Genomic DNA, 24672 nt, shown 5'->3' with positions numbered 1-24672 from the left:
ATCACCAGCCTGAATCACCCCTGCCTCAGGACACCCCTCCCTGGGCCTTCACTCACTAATTACATACAAACAGCAAGACTCTAAACAGGAAATTATTTTGTGTTCGTTCTTTGCTTTTTGTAGTCATTTATCCTCATGGGTCAAAATAAATTCATAACAACAAGCATCAAACAAAGGGGAAAACCAAGTCAACTGTATGTGTTGTGGAAGATTAGAGGCCAAGGGCCTCAGGATGCAGCAAGCTGACTGTTCTTTGATTCAAGACAGCTGAGCACTAAAGAAGAGATGAGGACTAACACAGTACTAACTGGAGAATCAGCCAGGGATTATCCCACTTAGTTTGGCTCTCTGTCTCTCCTTCCAGGTCCCACAACTCACCTTGCACTAATTAATCTCACACCCACCTTGTTGTTGTTGATAAAACACAGACATTTGGGCACCTCAGAAAAGCCTTGCAGAGCACTTGTCTTGTGTAGGTTTGTGGTAACAGAACTTCCTTTTACATGTTGCAACTACAGCCAAAGACAAATGGGAGCAACTAGAAGCTTAAATTGTAAAATACAGACACTTGCATTTTCCCACAGGATGGAAGCTTTTCCACAGAGCATGAAGAAATCAGCAGTTGGCATAAACTATGCCACTCTTCCACTAAGGCTATTAACCCAATATGCAATTTAAAAATATCCAAAGCAGCTCCTATCTAAGAAGCATCGCTGAGAAAGACTTTGGGAAAGCAAGCAAACCTGTTTGGCCACAGAAGCTCTCCATGCTGAACAGCAGAGTTAAATCCCAAGGGATTTTTTTAGCGTTTCTTTTGCAAAGCAAACCTGAACCTTTCTTAAACAGTAGATCAATACAGAAAAATTCAGCCTCTAAAGAATCTTTGTGTCAGTACTGCAAGCTACATTTCTGCCATTTAAGTACTGCTAAAACAGCTCCAAGTCCTGCTCCAAACTCTCTCTTCCTGGCATTCAAACCAGTGGATCACTTATTAATATTACTATAGAATTAATTTTCATTTATCTTTACATTAGCTTTTAAAACTGTTTCTCTCAACATTTTTTTTCAATGCTCATATTTGAAACTGAAGACAGGATAACAAATATCTGAGTTACATAGCTCAAAGCAATGTTAGCTGCACTGCACGCCCAGGAGGTGGCAGTGGGAGCCATGGTGGCTGGGCCATACCTGCAGGAAAGTGACCACCCCAAAAGGAGTCTGCACCGGCTGCATCTGGGGGTCTTCTGTCAGCAGCATGTGCTGGATTCGAGACTCACTGTTGTCCAAAGGGCTGTGCCATGACACGTGGTCACCGCTGCAAAAGGTGTTTTCTAGCAAGGAAAGAAACAAGAAATATTTAGTCTGTGAAGTCTGCTAGAACATTCCTTCTGTTGGCAGCTGCTCCTGACTGCTGCCAGGCAGGGACCTCCGGCCTGGGCTGGGACAGTCATTGGTGACTGTTCACAGTGACTGCCCCTGGCCAGCTCTGCTGAGCCTCTGAGCCACCCGAAACAGAAATGGAGTCTCTTTGAGTGATCTGAGTTCAACACTGATTTCAAAATTGCCCACTCTTGAGTCCTGTGGACAAAACCACCATCCTATTTTGATATTAAGCCCAACAGGAAATACTAGCAAATAAAATTAGCCTGTCTCTCATTTACTACTAGTCTCCTTTTTTGAGAAGGCACAGAAGGTCAGCAGGCCATAGTGGATGCCCATTGCCACAGCAATTCACACTTAATTTGCCACAGAGAAAATATTCTCAAATGTGAATTAAACACAAATACTACCCTGCTATATTTAATAAAAATTCTGCTGCCCAACTTGTGATAGTGTAAGTCAAAATCACTCTCTCTCTCCGTTGTCTGGGCGGCTCTGGTGCAGAATTAGAATTAATATGTTTCTTCTTTCCCAAACAATGAGAAAACCAATAGGCTATAAATTTCATTCTATGTCAGAACAGACTGCATCAAAACAAGGCAGGCATTCCTTTCTTTTCCTCCCCTCCTACTTAGAAAGACAAAACCCCAGATAATCCCATGTTCCACAGCTAGTGCATGCCAGAAGGCACACCAGAACCCATCTGTCTGATGCAGCCCCATCACAGGAAAGGCTAATGCTTGCTTTCTGAGTGAACTAGAAGTAAAACAACCAGCCATGACCACACTCACAGCAATTAAAGCACAATCCATTTGCATGCAGTTCCTGGAGCATGTGTGGTAATGCTGCCTAGCTGACTGCTTTTATCTTGGGTCTTGTGCTTGTCCAAGCAGAACTTTATTGTACATACAAACAAACAACCTGGAATCCACATTCTGCCCTCTGAGATAGGTGTAGTGCTCCAGGGATGAAGTGAGTACTGCCTGCCTGCTTCCAAAGTGAGTGGCAGGCCAAGTGCCCCTCTCCTTGACCGAGCTCATCCATGAAGGCAGTCTGGTCTCTCCCAAGGCCACACTTAGAACCCAGCAGGAAAGGAGGCCTTGCCCACTGGAAGAGGACTAGGAATTCCAGTGCAGACTGGAAAACAGTGGTTATCTGAGTTGCTGTCTGTTGAGACTGGAGCATCTTCCATGCTACAGGAGCAGGATACAATTCAGAGAGGTGCCCTCCCATGGTCCCGGATCTTCACCTAACCTTCCCACATCACCTTCCAAACACATTGCAACAGGACACCCCTTAAACAGGGCTAATAGAAGAACATGGCAGTGTCTGCAATAGCAAGAGAAAAACTTTTTGAATTGCCAGGAATTGCAACTCATTCCCTGTCACATTAAACAGCACCACCAAGGAACTGGGTGCTTGTACACCCCATTGCAATAATTGTGCATCAGGACCAAATTTATTATTAATAATTCCTTTAATGACAATTTTTAGTAAAAAAATCTTTTCAGATCTTTTTTTCTCCAATAGACATTTTTCATTGCCATGACAAGCACGGGTTTGTGCAAGGGCAGCAAAGGCAGGATGCTTCAAGGGAGCCCCCAGCAGCAGGCAGGTAAACTCATGAGAGCTCCCTCAGAACTGTTCTGGTTAAAAATATTTGCAGTCCTCTCCCTGATGAGGAGCTGCTGGACTACTCCTGGCTGTAATTTTGGGCAACTCAGTGTGTCTCCACTGGGTGTCCCCATTGCTGTGGGTTTGAACATCTTTATATATGTTTTTTCAGATGAATTTTCTGGACAGCTCATTTGATTACAAATTAAAATAAACTCTAACTACCATAAGGAACTTAGCCTGAAAAATGAGGCATGTAACAGAAGGGCTGTGATAAGTAAGGGAATGTTTTCCTTAGTTAAAATTAGGAAAGAAAGAAAACATAGTGAATGCAAGCTGCTTCAAAGGGTTTATCGTTATGTACATTAAATTACACGCTCCCAGCTCTGGGACTGAAAGGACTGGTTCCAATATTACTTTACTTTTGGAGCTGAGGAAATATAAGCAGAAAAATGAAAAATTATATATTTTTTTAGTATCAAAATCTGGTTAAAGAAACAGCACTTAGAATGTTGCAAGGGATATCTTGTGATCTTTTCCAAGTTAGACAAAATGTGGCTGATTAATTTTTTTAAAATGATAAAAGCCTCTCAGTCACAGTTTTCAGGAATGAAACAAAGCCACAAAGAGCTTATTCTTGGGCCCTGTCTTTATACCACAACATTTTGCCCATCAAATGCTCACACAATTCTATGCTGATCGATCGCTGCGTTTCACTGTTGGTGCTGCTTCTCCTGGGAAAACCCAGCCCGGTTAGAGCAGGTTTTCAAATGCAAATGTCTCTGCTGGAAACCCACCTGTTTATGGCCATGTAAACACTGAACACTTAGAAAATCTCCCTTTCCCTTGCATACACACGAACACCACAAAATTCACACTGACTACTCAATTAAATCACACCAAAAAAATTCTGCAAATAACATGAAGCCAAATAAAAACCTGTGGGAGTTCAAGAAATTTGGTATTACACCCCGAAACCCAGCTTTCCACTTGCTGCATTGTCACCCATGGGGGATGTAAGATCAGCTCTTGTACAGAGACCATTGCAGCACTGAGAACAGCCTGGATTACATAACTTGTAACCGCAAAAACTAAGAAATTACAGAAATAAAGGGCTACATAATAATTTCTATTGCCTCATGCTGGAAACAGGGAGAGTATCTGGTATCCTCCCTTCCTACCTTTCACATTCATGTTTTCAAAAGAGTCAGGGATGAGAACATCTCAACGGGATAAGCCTCGTCTCCTTAGGTGACCACAGCAAAACCAACAGTCATCAGAAAAAGTTCCAGGACATGACCAGGTAATTGTCAAATCCATATAACAGCTGGCAAAGCACAGAAATTATCTAGCCATCAACAGGAGAAATTAAAAGCAAAGGAACGAAAAGAAAATATGTTAAAAAGTTAAATCCGAATTATTTTAGCCTATGGATAAATCAGCAAATCCTCAGGTGTAAACTAAGGCTCTGATTTACTGCACACAAGCTGACTGCTGCTGAATACTTCTGCATCGTGGTAAACCTGAGTTGGCTTCATGTTCCCTCCATGACAGGATGAGCTAAGGTACCCAATCTGCCCCAGGATAAATTCCTATCCTTCAGCAGTTACCATGGGAGCAGGGGATGTGTTGTAAATACACAGGCTTGCTCATGGAACCCTCTGGGACTCTTGCACCCTTCCTGCTTGGAAGGGGCACTAACTAACAAGCCTTAAATCTAGCACAGCAAGGTGACTCATCCTCACAATTTTGAAACTGGTTCTTTTCCTGCAAGTTTATGTTTTAACAAAAAACACTGACTTTCTTCCTGGTGAGGATTGCTGATTCCATGAAACCCAACTGCTTTATAGGGAGGTATTGATTTCATAAGAAGTCAACAAGGAAATTATTAAAACATTTCAATTCAAACTTACTATTTTACTTCATAATTTACAATAGCAAGTCTGAAGTCTCTCTATAGCTCTACAAAAATGAAAAGTCTCTAAATCTGCCATAGACCAGCTCTTACACTATTCTATTATGCAAAAGCAGCAGTTATACCAGACCACTCTGTTAAGCCACTCATATTTTGAAGCCTTTAAAATGCCATTATCAATTTTCTTTTACAGCTCACATAAAGCAGGTGAGGTTCCTTCATGCAGCAACAGTCATAATTCAGCAGCACAATCTCTCCTAACTTTACTATCCAACTGCTCTATAATGAGAACTGGGGAAATAACTCAGAGGGAATCATTCCACTGTAGACTAGTAAATTTTCTTTGTCTAACTTTGCTCATGTATTTTCTTGGAGTGAATTCCTCCTCCCTCCTTTAATTTGACTAAATATAGCTCATGCCTAAAGAAATAAAACCAAGTCATATTCTTGGCCTCAGGATGTTTCATAAACATTATAATGCATGCAATCTATGCTCAAGTGGTGTTACCTAGCTCTAGAGAGAAACACAGATTACTTCCCACTATTTTCAATTCCTTTTTTAAACCTGTCAGCTTTCCATATATGGGATCCTGCTACAAGTCCTTACTCCCTTAATGACCGCAGGGAGTAAATGGAAAAGGACAGCAAACTTAGAGAAGTACCAGGAGCTGAGAGAGAACTCCATCCTAAAAGCAGCTCCAGGCTCACAGTGAGTCAGGGAACATTTCCAGTGAGCTGGCTACCCTGCACCCAGAGCAGATGGCAAACAGTCTTTGGGCATCTGGGAGTCCAGTATCTTCTCCTGCATGTGCATTGGCAGCTCAAGGAGGAAAACAAAGAGCTGATGCTGTTCCACCAGCAAGAAGACAGCAAGGCAACTTTAAGCCTTTCTCCAGTCCATGCAGACTCCTGTCCCCAGCCTGTCTGGCTCCAAGACAGTTCAAATTGCACCACCCTGGTTAATCCAGAGGCCAGAAACTTGTCCCGTCTGACACGGTCCCGCCACATAATTCTTGAGATAAATTTTAAAATTAGAAGAACAGATTTGCAGCCTGATCATTCCTCTGTATCTCTTCTAAGACACCTCCTCCTTCCAAATGCCAGCTAAAATCAGCAACAGAGGGGGCTGAGTAAGTAACCAGATAAATCCACCTGGACAGGGTGTTACAAGTTAGAAGCTGATACAGCACAGAGTGGGAGAAGCCCTAAGTACACTAACTACATTTGCTTGTTGTTGGCAAAACAGCCACTCATATCCTTCAAGAGCATATTTCTGTTTCTTCTGTTTCTGGGGAAAGCCAGGCCATCAGTACATGGTCACTTTATTTGGGAGTTTTATTTATTTATATGTGCAAGATGATGCTGAAAGAAGCAGTCCTGCTTGTCCCCTGGATCATGGATCCTACCTGGATCATGCTTTCAGAGCAGTGATGTTGCTTAGCTATGCTTACACAATGCTTGGCAATTCTCTGCTACCTTGGTCTAAAAATAAAAGAAAAATTCAACAAAAAAACCACCCCAGTAAATTTGCATCAGTGTGTGGCATGGGGGATGCTGGCACACAAACAGGATGACCACATCCCTCACAAAGCCAGACCTACATTATCCACAGTGCTCAGCAGTGTGAAAACTGGCTGCTCTAAGGGCTACAAACCTGACTCGGAGATCTCAGCTAAACTGCAGGCAGCAAGTCACAGATGTCAGCCTGCATAACTCAGAGAAATTGTGTATTTGAGGGCAAAGAAGGATTTTAACTCCATGACTTATGGGTGCAGGAATGTTAAAAAGGCCCCCAGTGAATTCCTGACCAGCATGACAGTGATGCAGCCAGACATTTAAATTGAATGCAGCTTATCCAATACTTACAGAAACAAAGTAATTTATTGCATTGCCATTACCCCATGTATGGTCTGTATAATTTATTATATAAATGCATTTTCTCCAATACATTTTTAATATTCAGTCTGGCTTTGTTAAAAAAAAGTAATCTGGCAATCTGTCACAAGTAAGATTTGATGCTGTTTTTCAGTACCATTTTGCAGACCAAACAGCTAGAATTAATTGAGAGAAACTAAGGGCAAACACAGAGTCCAATGCTGAAATGTAATAGCTATATTTTTCACTAGACCTAGTTAATATATTTCTAACTAGCTCAATAATAAATATAAGCATACATACAAAGATTTTAGCTATAATAAATCAATACAAAAGTTAAAGATGAAATTTATGCCTAAGTATCTCAAAGTAATACTGTTGTTGCAACTCATTATATGGATGAAAAATTTTTAAAAACAGAGTATTAAAAAAAAAAGACTTTATTTAGACTCATTTGCCGGCCACATTAAACTGGATAATTAATGCTAAATTCAGTCTCAAGATTAGTTTCCTAAGCCACAAAGAACTGCACACATGGATTGGTAAAGGGAAAAATTAATTGGGATATAATCTGTGGGGCCCACTGCCAGTTAGTTTATAATTTTGTTTTCAAGTCAAGATGAACATGTTTTAAGAATATACAAGGAATTAGCAGAATCCAAGCTGTGATATATTTGCACTATGTTTAAAAAATGCTTTTCCTCCCTGTTTTTCTTTTTCAGTTCAGTTTTGCTGCCCCTTATCTCCTGCCTTGGGAACAGGAGCTGCCCCAGCCCTGGCACTCCAAAGAGGTGCAAATTCACTCAGTGCTGCTGCCTCCTGCAGACATGCAGCATAAGAGAAGATCCCTTAGGAAGAATTAAATCCCAGGAATACAATTAAACAATAGCTCCACTGCAGGGATTCAAATTGGGCTTTTAGAAACAAGGGGCCTAGATAAAAGGTTCCTTAAAAAAATAGCAGGGAAAAAACCAGATTACCAGTACTGTAAGGACTGCTTGACCTCTGAGGTTTGAAGACAGTTTCAGAAAGCAGAGAAGCGTGATGCAGTTTATTTTCTAAAAATTGCTCTGCAGGTTGAAAATACAAAAATGATTACTGCACAGCTCCAGGGTGTTAAGTCTGGAAAATAAACATCCCACACAAAAGAGCCCAATCAATTTATGCAAACACAGACAAACTTATTTGATCATTTAATTCTTTGAACTGAAAGCCCAATGAAGAGCCTCCCACAACTTCCCAGGGTACATTACCAGCAGGGCAAGGTGATTCTTCACTTATCTGTGTTGTGCTTAGAGGCACCACTACTATTGGCAGTGGGATCATGGAAAATGTGTTCTCACTGTACTGCAGCTTCCACTGATGGAGTTACAAATACTGCTTTTCTTATCACAAAGTAGACTCCAGGCACCCAGATGCCTTCTGCCACAGTGCAGAGTGCAGCAATATAGAAAAAAAATAATTTAAATGCTATTGTACAATAACCAATTTGGTTCTGAGCCTCTTCTACCCCCTGTTTTCCAAGACATTTCTTTCCATCCCTTACAGATCTGCATATCTGGCTTACTCCCTCTTCCTGCCCCATGCTACGTGTGTACACAATTTCCATGACTGCAAACTCTGGGAATTTCTCAGCAGGCTCCCAGCAAGTGACTCCAGTGCCCAGGGCACACTCCCACCCTCTGCAAGTGGTGGGCCCCCTGTCCTCTCCCTGACTCTGTACAGCCTGCTCCTCCAGCCACCTCCTCCCACACTTTCTCTCCTCCCCACAACTGCATTCAGCTCCTCCACTCTGTTCCCCTCAGGCTTCTGCAGCTCTTACAAACAGCAGGAGCTGGCACATTCATCGTGTTTGGTGTCCTCTCTGTATAAGCCCTGTCCAGGGCAGGTTGCATCTTTCACCTTGCTTTTGCAACAACACAGTTCTCACCCATCTGCAGATTTATCTGCATGGCTCCCTTCTCCAGAAAGGGGAAGCTGGAAGAAGGCATGGCAGCATGAAAGGATTTAGCTGGCATTGTTGAGTATGGCAGAAAAAGAAAATGAACACAGATGTGAGTTGCTCCTCCTCAGTCCCACAGAAGTTTGCTGCTCCAAGCTCTTGCTCCTCTACACCCATCACTCAGAACCATTGCCCTTGGGTACTGCAGGGCTGGGGTGCTTTCACCTCCCCCAGTCTTCCGTTTACTTTCTCCATCCTCCTGTTCCAGCAACCATAAGGGAGCAGGAGTGATGTGCTTGCTCCAGGTCAGGCAAGAGACCCTTCCACCCCTGCCCAGTAGCACTGCTACCAGTTTTCTGCACCCTTCACCTGAAGGAGATGCATTTTGCAGCACCCCTTTAAAGGATGGTAGTTACATTGTCAAAAGTTTCAAAAAGTGAATAGCCTCAGGATGGGGTGGAGCCCCAGGAGCCAGAAAGGATGTTATACAGCAGGATCTTCTGTCAGATAAGGACTCAGCTTAAAACAGGTATTTAATACAGTTTATTTACACATCATGTGGTCCCACATGACCAGTCTGAAGAGATACTTACCTGTCATTTACAAACTTTATCCTGAGTTCTGGCACAGGAAAGCCAGAATGTTTTACAGTTACCTGAACGTTTCCCATCAAGGTGCAACTAGAACAAAGACTGGTGCCCACAGGATTTGGCAACCTTTAAATGTCCTCAGGGAACAGAACTGCAGCAGGGAAAAACTTTTTTCCTTGTTGGACCTCCTGCATACCTGCACATGTGCAGGCCCACTGAGAAGGGAGGATATTTAAATGGACCCATGAGCACCATTAGCTTGTACAGTCACTTGTGATCTTCCCCTAGATATGCATCTATAAGACACTTCTGTTGAAGAGCTTTTAAGGAGCTTGAAGGAATGCAAAAGCAGGATCTGCCTTTGAGGAACCCAAAGAACACACAAGCAGCTTCTCTGAATGGCCTTCACAGCACAGATATCTGACAGACAGACTTAGACTGCACCAGGGTATCTGTTTTAGCAAAATTATTTAAGAAACTGCAAGAAAGGGGAGATGGTCTGTGAGAAAACATTCACAAAGTTATCACATTATAACCCTTTCAGAAAAAGGTTCTAATTACTCAGGCATTAGTTCTGGGACTTGTAATAGACAAGAGGGCAGAGGTCTTCAAGAGAGCACTGTGTCATGTTTATCAGTGGTTGATTGTTTTCCCTTAAATTTTCAGGAATTTAAAGCTTGCACAGGCCAAACTTTTGTTTTACTTTGGCAAAGCAGGAGGCCAAAGGGCAGGAAACAGAAAAACTCTGCATTCACACATACTTGCATAAAATAGTTACCACTGAGCTCTACCAACCCATTACGGCACTGCAAGAAAAACACACTTATTCCATTCCAAGGGTTGTATTTATGGTTCAAATGCAAAATGGACAGCCTGTTTATGCAGCATCATTTGAAACACCATCCCAAGTGTTCTGAGAACACTCCTTTAAGCCCCTAATTTTAAATCAAAAAGCACAAGAGTCCACTTCCCTCAGATTCTGGGCTGCCCACAACCTCTGAATATTCTCTCCCAGTTTCTCTTTCCCACCAAGAACAAAACACTTCCCCTGCTGTGCCCATTTGCTGCCTCCTGGCTGAGCGGGCTGCTGCAAAGGATCTTTGGCTCTGAGGCTGTCAGAAGATGATCTGTAATGAGCTCTGCACACTGCCACTCTCACAGGCAGAGTGGGTTAGTCAGAAAGCACAGTTTGAGCACCACTTGCTGCACAGATCTTCAATAGAATGTGTAAGAAGGTGGATACGTAACAGTGAACCCAACTTCCAGCTCTGCAGTTCATCTGCAGTTACTCTACTCTGCAGTTTCATCTAACATGGGCTTGGCAGCTGCCAGGGAAAACACAGTCCTTTTCAGAAGGCTACTCAGTACGTGTAACCTTCAAACTCTCCTCTGTGCATCCCAAACAATTGCACACAGGCAGTGAGAGAGGATGCTCTTGCAACTGCAGAACAATCCCTCTGTGTTGCTGCTTTCAGCTCCTCCATAGGAGGAGGCAATACTGTTCTCTGCAGAAGCTTTTAACTGCTAAAGCAGTTGCTTCCGTTTCCCAGGAAAGGCTGGGTGGGACAAAGACCTTATATATGAGAGGCCAAAGGACCTCACACCAGCAGGAGGGGGAGTTTTCTGCCTTCCCTGTGCTGTGTCCTTTGTCCTGCATTCCTGCTTCAGTACAGGGGACAGAGCTTTTATCCAAGGCAGGGCTCACCATGTGCAGCTTCTGCCCTGCTTCCTTTATTTCAGCGTTAAGAGATATTCTTCCTCACAGAGCTTGCTGGTCTCAACATGTGGGCTCCTCCTCACTCCCCTACAGTGGGGAGGCTCTGGGTAGGACGGAAAAAAAGGCTTCCTGCAGAGAGCTTGGCTCCCCTCCACTTTGGGCAGAAAACAGACAGATCAGTCCTGATCTTGAACTGCAGCCGCTGTGGATAAACACCTGCTCGGGGCCAGCATCCAGGCGTCCCTGGGCGTGGGGCCTGCTGGCTGTCCCTCTGCCACTTGGGCTGCTGCAGCAGCCCTGCACAGAGACGTGTCACACAGCTTCCTGCAGGTCTCTGTGCCAGCTTCTTCCCTCCCTCCCTCTCCCAACAGCAGCCCAACTGCAATATGAAAGCTACAATAACTTGTGCATTTCTTAGTATAACCATGTATCAAAGTTACAAGCCTTGGTGCTCTGTCCATCCCCGACCCTTTGAGAGCAGCACCAGGGCAGATGGACTGATGTAAAACACAGAGAGAAGACAAATTCCCACCCGCTTTCCTTTTCCTTTTTTTAAAATAAAGTAACTGAATGAACTGTACTGAACAGCTGAAAAACAACAAGCCAAGTTCAGTTCCCAGGCAGGAACAGGACATGAGCTGACAGAATTAAAAGGGACAGCATCAGTTGAAATCTCGCCAACTCAAACTGGGCCTAAACCTACTTTATCTAAATTGCAGTAGCAGCTACAAACAAGCCTTCTCTTTCAGGCAGCACTGAGATCCCTCACTTACTGCCTGGAAATACTATGTAATCAGTAAAGCAGTCTAGGGGAAGACAGCTTTCCTTCTGTTTCAACAAAGTCTTTTATAAGCAACAAAGGCTTTCTGTGCCTTTGCTCCTGGCAAAGTCTCTCCGTGCCTTAGTGTGAACCTATCCTTTGGGGCTGGAAAAGGTCAGAGACCTGTTCCCAGCCAAGAACTAAAAGCTGGAGAGACAACAGTGGCTTCCACAGCAAGACACAGGAAATAACCATGAATCCAGACAAACTGCAGGAGAGGATAAAAGCCCAAACTGTGGGAGATTAGAGAGGTAGGGAAGAAAATACTTTAATTTATATTATATAACCATCTTCATGACAATATAAGACATAGACTTTTCATCCTCCAAGTAAAATGAGAGTGCAGGTGTCCTTGGAAACTCCTGGGGTTCCAGTCATGCTTTCCTACTCCCGCACTTGAGACTGGGAGGAGCCTCATGCCCAGCCCTGCTTCAGAGCACCCGTGCTAATGAAGCAAAAGGCGATGTCACTCAGCAGTGGTGCTGGTCCCTTCCTCTCATGTTCCTGGGAAATCATCCTGCACTTCTCAAACCTGGCCAAAGGGCTGCAGGGGCTTTTCTATACTACAGCTGAATTAAATATATGGGGAAGAGATTCTCTAGTGTTGCCTAAGGTCCTAGCAAGTCACAAAGGCCAGAAAGATGCTACTCGCTAAAACCATAACAAATAAGCAAAAATAATGGCCAGCTTATCCCATCAGTGGCTGATGAAGTGACAGTGCTCCAAGGCAAAAGGCAGGGCTGAGTCTGGCACTGGGGTGCCTCCACAATTGTAAAGGGGCAACACCTGCTGGAAACAGGAAGAGAAGTGAATTCAATGTAATCGCACAAAATCTAAGGCCATGCAACTCCATTTGTGCTGCCAGGAAGAACAGGCACACCACACATGTGGTGGCATTCACAGCTGTGTCCCTGCTCTATGCCCCCTCCCAGTTTACCACCCACACCTGACAGCACTCTGATGAAGAGAGGAAGGACAGGCCACCAGCTGGTGCTAGTTCACAGCCAGGGAAACCTCAGCCATGGCCAAGGCCACTGCAAAGCTGCTTTCCAAGGACTGGCAAGCTTGTGCCTCTGCAGCCACCCACAAAAGAGAGCTGGGTAAAATCACAAGTGAGGATAAAAGCATTGGGCTCTGGAGGTCCCAAAATTTACAGTCATACAAACTGACTTAATATTAAGCTTTACAAGCCTGCAGAGAGGACCTGCATTACTTTAACTAAGGGAACTCAGATCTACAACAGGGAGTAAAAAGGCCAAGTCTATCTGCAGCCAGCACTTCTCTGCAACGCATTTCACAACAATTTACAACAGTTACATCTGGCGATTTTGTTGCCAACAACATCAGCAATGCCATCCAGCTCCAGAGGAAGCCAGATACAGGTTAGGGACCAAAGCACGAGCTTGACAGCTGCCCATCGTGCCCAGCTCATCAGCCAACCACTCTGCACGCCAGCAACCGGTTTGTTTTGTCAGCCAGCACATCATTTGGTACCACTTACAGCACGTATGTCCCAGCTGGAAGCTAGGGGATGTGACAAGGCTGGCTTAGATGGGGGAGGGATGGGAAGTACTGGGGAGGTGAGCTCAAAGGCAGCACTATGGGGAGAAGGGGATTTATTGCACCAGTGCAGGACACTGCACAAAAATGCAAAGGCCCGGGCTCGATCTGAGCTGCTGCTCACAGAACAGCTTGTTTTATGGGAAACATCTAAGAGGAATTAGGCTAAAACCCAACCAATTTCTCATGGACCGCTGAATAACTATCAGATGATGAGAGCTTTTGGCCATGACAAACTTGGGTTAAATTGGAACCAGTGACTTCATGTTTCCATACCCCTTTGCAGAATAAAGGCACGCAGCCCCTGCACACTTGGTTGAGTGTCCTGTTCACCTACAGCAATTTACTGTGCTACAATTTCAGCATTCACACTGCAGAACAGGTTCTGTTGAATTGAAATTGATGTTGATTTATACTTCTTTGTAGAGCTAAAAAACACAGTTAATCTCCATACAATTTTAATCTAAAATCCTGGAATACTAGAGAGAAGACAGGCCAGCTCTACACTGGAAACGGGTCAATATTATAAACAGATGATAGAAAAAAATATATATTTTCCAGAGCCATAGCAACCAGAAGAGAATAATAAATCGGCCTGGGGTTGGGAAGAAAAAGATAAGGGTACAGTCAGGGAAAAATGTGTATGAATTACTGGCACATTTTATTTGGCTTTAGTCATCCTCCTGGGAAGAAATAAACAGCTTTACAAACAAGCCAGAGAAGCTTCATTTGTATTCAAGGAAGCAAGGAGTTTGTTTTAGGTTTTGAGTTTGGTCACTTGTTTTGGTTTTTTCCTTTTTACACACAGAAACTGGCCTGTGTCAAGAATGTTTGAAAACATGTTGGCAATCAAAGAGTCACTGAGACTACTACTCTGAAGCTTTCTGGACCCCAGGAGATGTGAAGCCAAGGCCTGGGGGGTATGGCAGGACAGCAGGTGCCAAGGTATCTGCTGGCTCATGGCTGCAGGTCTGTGACCCCCATCAGCTCCCCTAATCCCACTGAGCCCCACTTTCAATGTAAGCTCATTCACACACTTGTTGGGACAATATAAAAAGTCTCAGTAGTATCAAGGTAGTGAACATTCATTGCTTCCTATGTAACTTACTTTCTTGTGATTTATTGTTGATAAATCCATGCTGGAACATCCATTATTCTGTGGATGCTTTCTGGATGGTTTGTTTCTCTTAGCAGTTTATTAAGACCTGAAATCCGATTGACCACTTAGAAACTTTTTTTGGTGGGTTTTTTTCTGTTTTTTTTTTTTTTTTTTTTTTTTTTTTTTTTTTTTTTTTTTTTTTTTGTTTTGTTTTGTTTTGTTTTTTGTTTTGTTTTGTTTTGGGAGTTTGTTTTGGTTTTGATACAGGTTTTTTAATGGGATGTGAAGAACAGTATTTGCCAGTTTTCCAGTCTCCTGTGGTGCTACCTGTGTCCCCTAAACCAGCAGGGGCTCAGCCTGCTCATGCTGATATGTTCTGGGGTAAATGTCATCAAGCTCAGCCAACCTGCAAGCTTCTAACTCATGGACATGCTCTTCATACTTTGGGCTCATTCCCCACCACAGCTTGTGCATTGTGGAGAATATAACCATGACATATGCCACATCATTATTTTCAGGCTTTCTGCATGATGAGTTTTCATGACCATTTCTCCAAACCCATACCTGACAGCTGCAGCTGTTTTCTTTCAGGCTAAAAACATGGAAGCAGCAAGAGTTCAATACACACACGTACTTGTTCCCATGCTACATCAATATATTGCCCTCATCACACATATCAGACAGACCCTTGAAAACAACATAAATTTATCCTAGAGAGAAAAAAAAATGCAAACTTTAATTTCAGGAAAACACAAACCATAGTGTGGTGATTAAGGGTCTTAGTACTGTAGTACATGAAGAGTTAACAGTTGTTGTAAGCTCTGGATAAGCTTTCTGTAGGAAGAGCGTTTCTTCCTTTTCATTTGAATTGAAGTATAAATTTGTTCTACCATGAGATATTTGCAGTACACCCATGAACCATGACAAGCTAAGGTCACAGAATTGTACAAAGTTTCATTTTCAAGGTTTGAAGGTTTGGGGATTTTTTAAAACTAACAGAGTTGGAATTTGTGGTCATGGTCAAACAGTGAAAAAATTAAGAACAGATAAAGCCACAAATAAAACTCTTTGAGACTTGAAAGCTTGGTGTTGTTGAAGGAGGGTAAGTACTGCCCTTTAATCAAAAGCACCAAGCGCTTGTTACAGTGAACAGAGAAGCCAAGGCTGAAAGAGGTCTGAAATTCAATGCAGAAGATTGCTTTTCTAAAGCACTGCCACAGTGCAGGAGAGAGAGAAACAAAGGAATGCAACACTCATTTGCCTAGAAACATTTGTTAGAAAAATCCATCACTTGCAATGAGACATGCTTTGCAATTGCAATACACAGGAATAATATTTAGGACAGCAGTAGCTGCTAGGTGAATATTCAACTCAGTCGTCATCACCTGAAAATGCTCAGGCTCAGCAGGAGTATGACTACACCTTACTCTCCCCCAGCTGCAGCTGGACTCAGCAGCACACCTCTATGATAACTATAAAGTTGGCTTTTATCAAGAGATAAGAATTTAGCTCTTAGTACAGCTTTCAGCATAAACAATTTTCTGACATGCAAAAGTGCTTGGAGCCCATCCAAAAAGTTTCTGCTGATTTTATTCTTTTTCCTGCTTCTTGTTCAGAGTGGATTCGTTAAGTTTTACTTCAGTTGTTTCAGTTCTTCAAATGTTTTTAAGGCTGCTTTGGAATATTAAAGATACACCATAGTTTTATTTTTTTTAAACAACTGAAGAGGACGTCATTAAAGTACATACACCAGAGTTAAACAACACTTCCCAGAGTTTCATTTGACAAATGCTCTAAGCACTACAGTCAGAAAGAACTTGAGCAAAAAGAAACCTTTCATCATGTAAAACAATGCTGTCATGCCACAGCCTGCTTCATGCCCAATGGGCTTCAGAAGAACCAACCCTTCAAATACTTCACAGTTTTAAAGTTTCAACATCTGAATAGAGAAGTCCTGTAAAAAAATGAGAAAAAACAATGGCAGAAGCTCACTTGGCTCTGCAGAGTGAGAATGTCAAACTGGAGGAATCTCTACCAGGCAGAAAAGAAAGTAACACTGCTGAGGACTGGGTGCCTGATTACCCAGGAGTGACATAAGAGAGAACTGTTCTGGACACTGCCATTCTGAGACAAGACAGCTCAAGGGAGTAGAATAAAATAAAGCAGAACACGTCAGATGTAGAAGTACTGGAGACTCTGCAGAGCAATGGAGTGAGAGATCTTTGACTAAATTAGAAAATTACTGCATCTAGCTGTGGTCAACTGGCATTGCCCTGAAAGATCAAGAAGAAACATGATAAAATAGGCCCCATTACAAGTCTTACTTTTAAATGCATAATCTTCTCAGGATTAATGTGATGTCTATTGTTAACCAGATGATTTTAGCCTGAGAAAATTCTTTCTCAAAGAGATATCTGATAATCAAATTTGTACTAAAATAAAACTAGAATTTTTTCACTTGTTGCACAGGATACAGATTTGTTTTATACAAGGCAAGGAATGGTTGGTAACAGTCAGTAACAACACACAGCTGCTTGCTGAAGAGTATAAAGCAGCATGGAAAAAAAGGCCCCAAATCCAACACTTCTGCGATATTTTAAGGAGCCTTTGCAGGTCACTTGTCCAGCCTCCCTATTTGAAGTGGAGCCATCCCAAATGCTAGATCAGGACCAACTTAGCTTTGTTGAGCCATTCCTGAACCTTTCCAGGAATAGAGTTCCAGCACCTCTCTTATAAACCATTCCCTGTCCTTTGCCACTCTCCTTGTGAGCAAGTTTTCCTTGAAGCTATTCCAGGGCCTCCCATATTGCAATTCAGAGCTGTAGCCCTTTGATGTACTACCTAGGGCTTGACCCCACAATCTTATAACTACCCTCCCTACAGCTGTAGGCTCCAATTAGAACACCCTGCACATTCTCTTCTCAGGCTAAACTGGCCCTGCTCCCTCCAGCTTTCCTCATGGCTCACATGCCCTAGAACCCTGACCACCTTGAACACTCTCCAGTTTTTCAGTATCTCTTAAAGGCCAAAACCAGGACACAATATTTTAAGCAAGCCCTTCTCAGTGCCATGCCAAAGAGGTAATAACTTCCCTCTATCTGCTGCTCATGCTTTTCCTCAGGTAACCCAGCATGTGGTTTGCCCATTGTATGATAAGCATGGTATTGGCTCATACCCAATTACACAGTCAAAGAAAGAAGTCAATTTATGATTCATACACTGCTGTTTTTCATAAGGCAAATTGAAAACTAAACATCCAGAGGCTAGAATCCAGCAGCATGGATGAGTTTCAGTGTGCCTTTAAAGAGTCATGGTGGATATAAAGTAAAAAGCAGCATGGATAAGCAGAAGATAACACTGGAGGGTGGTTCATGCCAGATTGATAAGCATGGGCACAACCACTCTTTTCATTCTAAGAACAGTTCTTTGGCTTTGAGGTTCAAAAAGATGAGACTACATTTTGGCAGAAACCAAACAAGGGAAGTCTCTGCCCTGATTGCCAACTTAGTCACCAAGAAGTTTGCCCTTAAGTACCATTCCAAATCCCATTTCACTCTGCAGACCTCCTCTCACCAATGAAAACATAGTGACCAACAAGCAACTGCTGTGAGAACTGGCCTGAACTAGGAAATTTAAAATGTTTCAAATGGGATGCAGGATATTTAGTATATGTAAACACATAACACATACATTACTTTGTATCTAAGAGGGAGACTTTAGATTCAGATGTTTTCTTCAGATCCGGCAATCATTGCATAGAAAAAGTGAGTATGAATTCATCCTTGATGGTCAGTAGCAAAAAGCTGCTGTGCAATACAATTTAGGCAGGATGGGAATTTCAAACAATGTAAAATATCATGATAGTCTCATAGATTTAGACGCTTAACAGTTATAAAAATCAAGACACAAAAGTGAGACAAATTTTGGATGGTAACTAGGGAAGACAGCTACATAGCAAATGTTACAAAAAGACAAGCAATAATCTGGGCTGGCACTGAACTATGTCTACCAATATTTAGAAAAATACCCAAAAGATTGGCACTTCCTCAGATTTGTTATAGAGTTTAGCAGAGCAATCTTGTTCTTACCCAGACCTTTTTCTTTTGAGACTCTGCCAGCTGACTGAAAATCATCAGCAGAATCAGAAGTTACTGAGCAATTTATTAACTAGTTCAGCAGGTACAAAATGCTACAAATTCAATAATCATTGATTTACAAGGTACTTTACCTGTAAAGGACCTCAAATTAACTTAAACATGTTCTTTAAATATTGTCATTCAGATCTTGTGATGCTGGAAAGTGCCTTTCAAGTACATTAGCCATCAGCCATTGCACAGGTTTTCATGTGCTGGCACTAAAAGTAACATTCAATCTGCTGATGTAAATGAAACTATGAAAAAACAGTGCAAGAGGATGGTTTGTAGGTACCCTGGTTCCCAGTTTTCTGGCAATTCTCCACCAGCAGTAATGATTCACAACTGCTAATTCCTTGGCCCTCCCAGCCCTTAGCATTCCTTACAACTTTTACATTTTCACACCTCAACAACACCATGTCCATATGCATTGCTACTGCTTGGCTGCAGGACCACGGGAAGGGATTTGCCTGTGATGGAGCTCCAATGCTTTTGGAAGCTCTGCTGAGAAGTGAGACCTTATCAGATGGCTGTTCCTCAGCCATTCAGGATAATCAAATGTGTTTTTCTTGCTGTGAGAAGATACTGGACGTGGCACTCAGTGCCATGGTTTAGTTAATGAGGAGGTGTTAGGTCATAGGTTGGACTTGATCTCAAAGGTCTTTTACAACCTAGTTCATTCTGTGATTCTGCAATTCTGTGAATCCAGCTATGCAGGAAAGAGTCACTGGGCAGACCTCCTATAGTTACTGACTGTTGTGTAACTTCAGCTTTTCAATACTCAGGATTTGCAGTAACCGAAACAACAATTGGTTTTGTCCCTGCAGGCCGGGCTGCAGGAAGGAACACACTCTTTTGGGTTCCCACACAAAGACAATTCCCAAAACCTGACTGGGTGCTGGTGAGACAAGTGTCACGCCCTGTAACAGATGTGGCCCTTCAGAAGCAGAGCAGGAAGAAGCAAGGCCTGTATTGACCCCGTGGTACCTGACTGGAAGACGTATCTGGCCAAGCCTTGCATCAGCTCTGCAGGCCAGGTGGGCGGCGCCGACTCCCCCGTCTCCCTCTTCAGCCGGAACGTCAGCTCAAACCCAAAACCACTCGGTCCATCTGTTCCTGTAAACCTGGAGGGAATGAAAAATAAAAACTCATGACACACTTCTTGTAACCAGAGCAGGATTGAAGATTGGGACCATGGAAAAAGGGGAAGCATTCTCCTCACAGAACCAGCCATCCAGGGAGTGGAATCTGGACCCTGTGTTCTGTAACCACATGTGCAGATCTACCTGACTGATACAGGACAGTGGCAGCCTCACAAATGCAAAGTTGTATCTTGGACAACCAGCATCCCTAAAGTATTTTATTAGTTTCACATATCAGTTAGTAAAGGAAAAAATAAATATTTCTTAAAGGGAGAAATAAAAATGCTTCAAAGTGGATTATTTTCAAGAACTGATTCCAGGAAAAAAAAGCATAAACCAGAAACTGAAACACATTATGAATGGGTCAGTTCTAAGAAAGATCAAAGTTAACAAAAAGCCTTCGAGCTGATGTTTCACAGCTATAGTTTTTGGAAAGTAAGATGGCTCCCTATTGAAATTCCTCCTTTCAAGGCATGTTCTGAAACAACACAGCTTTACTTCTAATATGAAATAAGCTAGAGTTCAGTGGGCTTTTTTTTAACCTCTTGGATCTCTGCTTCCCAAAAATAACTGTTTAAAGAAGACCACACATGCTTTACATTGATCCACACGAAAATTACTGAATAACAGAAGTGTTTAGGTGAGTATCCATTAAGTCTAAAGCAACACTTGTATTTAGGAGAACATTGCTGGTCACAACACACCAGTAGTCACAAAGCAGTAAAGCTGACAGGCAACATTACTTAAATGGATTTGTTCATATGGTAGTGTGACTCAAACAGAGAACTACTAAATAAGAAGAAAAAAAAGGTAAGGAAACAAGCATTAAGCTACTTCCATTATAAGATTTTTTTTAAATCCCCAAAGATTCAAGACATACCTTCCAAAGAACACTCAGAAAATGCAGCAGCATACAATGCTTATATTTTCAAATTAACAGTTAAAACTTAGAAGAATTTTATTTGCATGTAAGAGATTTTTATTTAAAGATTTGACTTAATATGTTTTTGAATAATTAATGGTCACAAGTTGGTGAAAATACAGGGAAAATTTAAAATCATGTAATTCACCTGCACTTTGCAGCTGTTCTGATGTAACAGTCAGTAAAGTGAAAGTCTTTGATCTATTTAATTTTAGCTTGGTAATCTGGTTTTGAGTAAATTGTGACATATGTGGCTTTGAATACTCATGATTACTTTGGAAATACTTTATGCTTAATTTAGACAGGTCTTTCATAGAAAGAAATATTAATATTCAGAATGTAATTAGCATAGTAATTTTATTAGTATTTTTGCCAAAGGTTTTGCTTTTGTTATCCAATAGCCAAGTTATGCAGCTTGGCTTCTCTTACAGATATCCTTTTTACTGCAAGTGTTCACACTGGCCCCAGCTTCAAAATTGTGATAAGGATGCATCAGTCTGCTAGTGGAAAGGCAAGTAGCATGGGAAATTATTTTTCTCAATTAGAAACCAAAGATCTCCAGATACATGTGCCAATGGAAGACAGAACAAATGGCTTATCATCTCTCACAAGGACAGAGATACTCCTCAAGTGGAAACACTCGGTCCTCATGGCAGTCTTCTCCTTTCAGAGTTGGTCTCAACTGCTTAAGCATTATCTTAGGAGGATGATAAGCTGGACAAAAAACCCACCACACCTTGCAGGCTTGCAGATTTTCAAACTTGTGCTTCTTCCTGTAAGTTCCAAATCCCTCCCCCCAATTTTCCAGAAAATTTCTAGAAAATCAATCACTGTCACCCAGCCAGACAATGAACAAGCTAAAAACCCTAAGAATATTTCCAGAACAGAAAGACCAGACCTCATTTCCTCCCCCCAAAAAATGGGTAACAATACACAGATGGAAGAAATCTTGGTAAAGCCCATGGAAGCCATGAACCCTTCCACAGACCTCCCCACATTCTCTGCTACCTGTACCTGCACCAACCTGCTCCCTTTCCAGTGGAAAGCATTCCCAGCAGGTCAGCCTGACACAACTCCTGTGCCAGCTGCAGAGGCAACATGCTTTGACTACAGCCTTTGATCTACAGAAACTCGATTCTGGCACTATTTGGGGCTAGTTTCTCTGAGAGCTAGGGAAGTGAGGAATGAGATTATAGCTTTGGTGTAGGTTTTTCTGGTCATGGTTAGGTTGGCTGGGTGCTTTTGTTGTTTTTTTCTGTTTTTTCGGGTGGTTTGTTTGGTTTTGGGTTTTAGTGGGGTTTTTTTGGCTTTTTTGGGGGGGGTGGCAGGGAAGGGTGGTAGTGGCTTAAATCTGACGGTAACCAATTCAAACTACAGCCAATTTAGAGCAAGGACTTTGGAGCTTAGTTCAGCATCTCAGCACTGAAGTGCTTTACAGGTAATTTATTCAGTCAAATTCTTGCAGCACAGCAGTTCAAAAGCCTCTCAGCCTTACAGTAAGATGATGGTCTGACATGGAACATGTGCAGGGAGAAAGGCTCAGAATTTTTTTATTTTGTATCCCTGCATGGCCCCGCTACATAGACTGAAAGCTGCAGTACAGCATTAAATTTCTGTACTAACAGATCTGAATATTTCACATAGTTTGTTTTATGTCTTGGTTCTGGTGAACCCTGGAGTTTTGAGTGAAAGTTTCTTCTAAACACTTCTAAAACACAAAGGGGAAGTGGGGGAGGGGAAACCCCTATTTTCCCCCAAAACTAAAGATGCTAAGTATAAAGAGTCTACATGGACTATATTGTGCCCACCACCACTTTGCTCCCTCCGACCTAAGGGTACATCACCTTTTTAGCCAACCCAACTGCAAAGCAACTGGGTAAGTTTTCAGAAAAATAAACACTGATGGAAAAATTCTTGGCTTGCTGCATGCTCACTGGCACACATCAGATAGTTTAATATTATGACTACAGCAGTAATAGAGGCTCTGGTATCTGCCAAGTCAAATCCAACCCCATATTTAATATTAAAACCTTATTTTGTCAAAAGAACAAAAATAAACCTTTCAAAAGCCAAGGTCATACATTACATGCCATTCTTAGGTTAAAACTCCCGTTATCTGTTCAGCAAATCAGCTCAGAACAAACCACACTGCAGCACTGCGCATACGCTGGAGGAGCCTGCCTCGTTCCTTTAATGAGGTAAGAGTTTCACTGATCATGATATTTAGTTCCAGCAAAAGAATCCAAAGAAATAGAGGCCCCTTTATTTACAGAGCTGTGCAACCAGGCCCCCCCGAGCCCCCCACCACCCCACACTCTGCCAGGCCCTCTTCTGAAACCACACACAGAGAACTGAAAAGCTGCTCCCCTCTGCAGCAGAGTACCCAGGACGTTTTTCACATCAAATAACCCAGCTTAAGAGGATCAAAAGCCAAAGTAGCCCTTTGCTTTAAAAGCAGCTCTGAAAACCAGAGGCTTTTCAGTTTAAATCAAAGCTATATGCCAAAGCATTTTCATTCTCACTTTTGCAAGGAAGAAGGGAAGGTTTGCTTCACTGCAGTGCAAATGGCAGTATTTCTGCAATTCTGCTTTTGAAAGCTACACAGCTCTGTACAAGGAGTAGAGTGTACTAGGTGTTTATTTTTTTGAGAGTTTAAGAGTATGTGCATATAAATATATTAGGTGAACCAATCCCTGGAAACGGGAGTTTACATAGGGAAATCACTACGATTATTTCAGCCTGAGAACAACAAGAAAGCCTTTTCAGGCTGTTTGGGGATAGTTAGGACTGCACTTTCAGAAGTCACAGCTGCACTCCCAACAGCTTCAGAGAGATAAACCGACTCTCTTCTGGGAAGCAAGGTCACAGCACTCTGGAATGACTTGTCTCAGACACAGTTTTCAGCTGCCTCAACACTACTTTTGTGAAACCACTTAAGATGTCTTTTACTTAAACTTCTTAATTGCATCTTTCCACATCTTCTACACAGACAGTTACCTGTTCTGCTGCTGGTGAGCTACTCTGATACCATTTTGAAGGCTGCAGAAATACAGTATCATTACATTTCTAAATCTAACATCAGAAAGAGATGCTGGTATTTGTATCAGGACCAATTTTAACTGTGTTAAAATTGATTCCCATCCCACCCACCAAAAAATCCTCAGCAGAATAATTGCCAATCCTTAGCTTTCAGTACTCTAGATCAGCTTCTTGGGATCTTTTCAAAGTGTGAGGAGATGGTCAAACCAAGGTGACAGACAGGATCCACCACTCTGCCTGATGAGAACAAAGCCTGACACCAACAAGAAAAAGCACTTGGGAGTCCAATCCTAAACACTGTTTTAAGGCTGCAGAGCTAATACCTGTCACAAAAAGCATCAAGGTACCCAGCGACCAACCTCACAGGTCCTCCCTGAGAATTACTTAAATCACCTGAGACGTGCATCACTTCCCTTTTACTGCCCCCCAAAAAGCAACACAAAGGATGGTCTCCTGTCCACAACCAAAGGAGAAGACTTCAGCAGCCACTGAGCTAAACACTTCAGTCATAATCTTAAAGAAGATTATGCACAGTCAGTCTTCTGAATTCAAGCTCCAGGTGCATTGTGCAATTTCTACGCACCATAAACAAATGACCCTCAGATTTCAGAGCTTAAGGGAAAAAGAAAAAAAAGGAAGAAAAAAAAAAGGACCCTACCTAGTGCTTCCAGCATCTTGCCTAACAGGAAGCAGTTGTTTTTAGTGCAGCTGTCAAACAGTACAAAACTCTCGTCTGAGAACCCCAATAGCATGCTGGGAGGTTCCTGTAAAGCAATTGCATTAGAAAACAGGCACAGCAACCCCTTTACATAAAAGGCTTAAAAAGTATCCAGAAGAGTAATTTCAGCCAAAACCTACCTGCTTACTCACATATTCTCCTGGATTGTCTCCTGACATATAAAAAAGTATTAATTCACATAAAAA

At 42.3% G+C, this 24672-nt stretch overlaps 1 protein-coding gene across 2 annotated transcripts in view; it reads right to left on the bottom strand.

Annotated features, from left to right (window-relative positions):
• Nucleotides 1–24672, bottom strand: part of SUFU (SUFU negative regulator of hedgehog signaling) — an 87868-nt gene that overhangs the window by 44611 nt on the left and 18585 nt on the right. For both annotated transcript variants that reach the window (XM_058028848.1, XM_058028849.1), the window contains exons 3-4: nucleotides 19633–19769; nucleotides 1189–1331 (exon numbers count right to left, since the gene is read on the bottom strand). In XM_058028848.1, coding sequence (XP_057884831.1) covers nucleotides 1189–1331; nucleotides 19633–19769 — 280 coding nt within the window. The remainder of the gene's footprint in view (nucleotides 1–1188; nucleotides 1332–19632; nucleotides 19770–24672) is intronic.

Source organism: Melospiza georgiana, chromosome 8, assembly GCF_028018845.1.
Source record: "Melospiza georgiana isolate bMelGeo1 chromosome 8, bMelGeo1.pri, whole genome shotgun sequence".
NCBI lineage: Eukaryota > Metazoa > Chordata > Aves > Passeriformes > Passerellidae > Melospiza > Melospiza georgiana.
The sequence above is the reverse complement of the archived record's forward strand: the minus strand, read 5'-3'. Positions and strand labels throughout refer to the sequence as shown.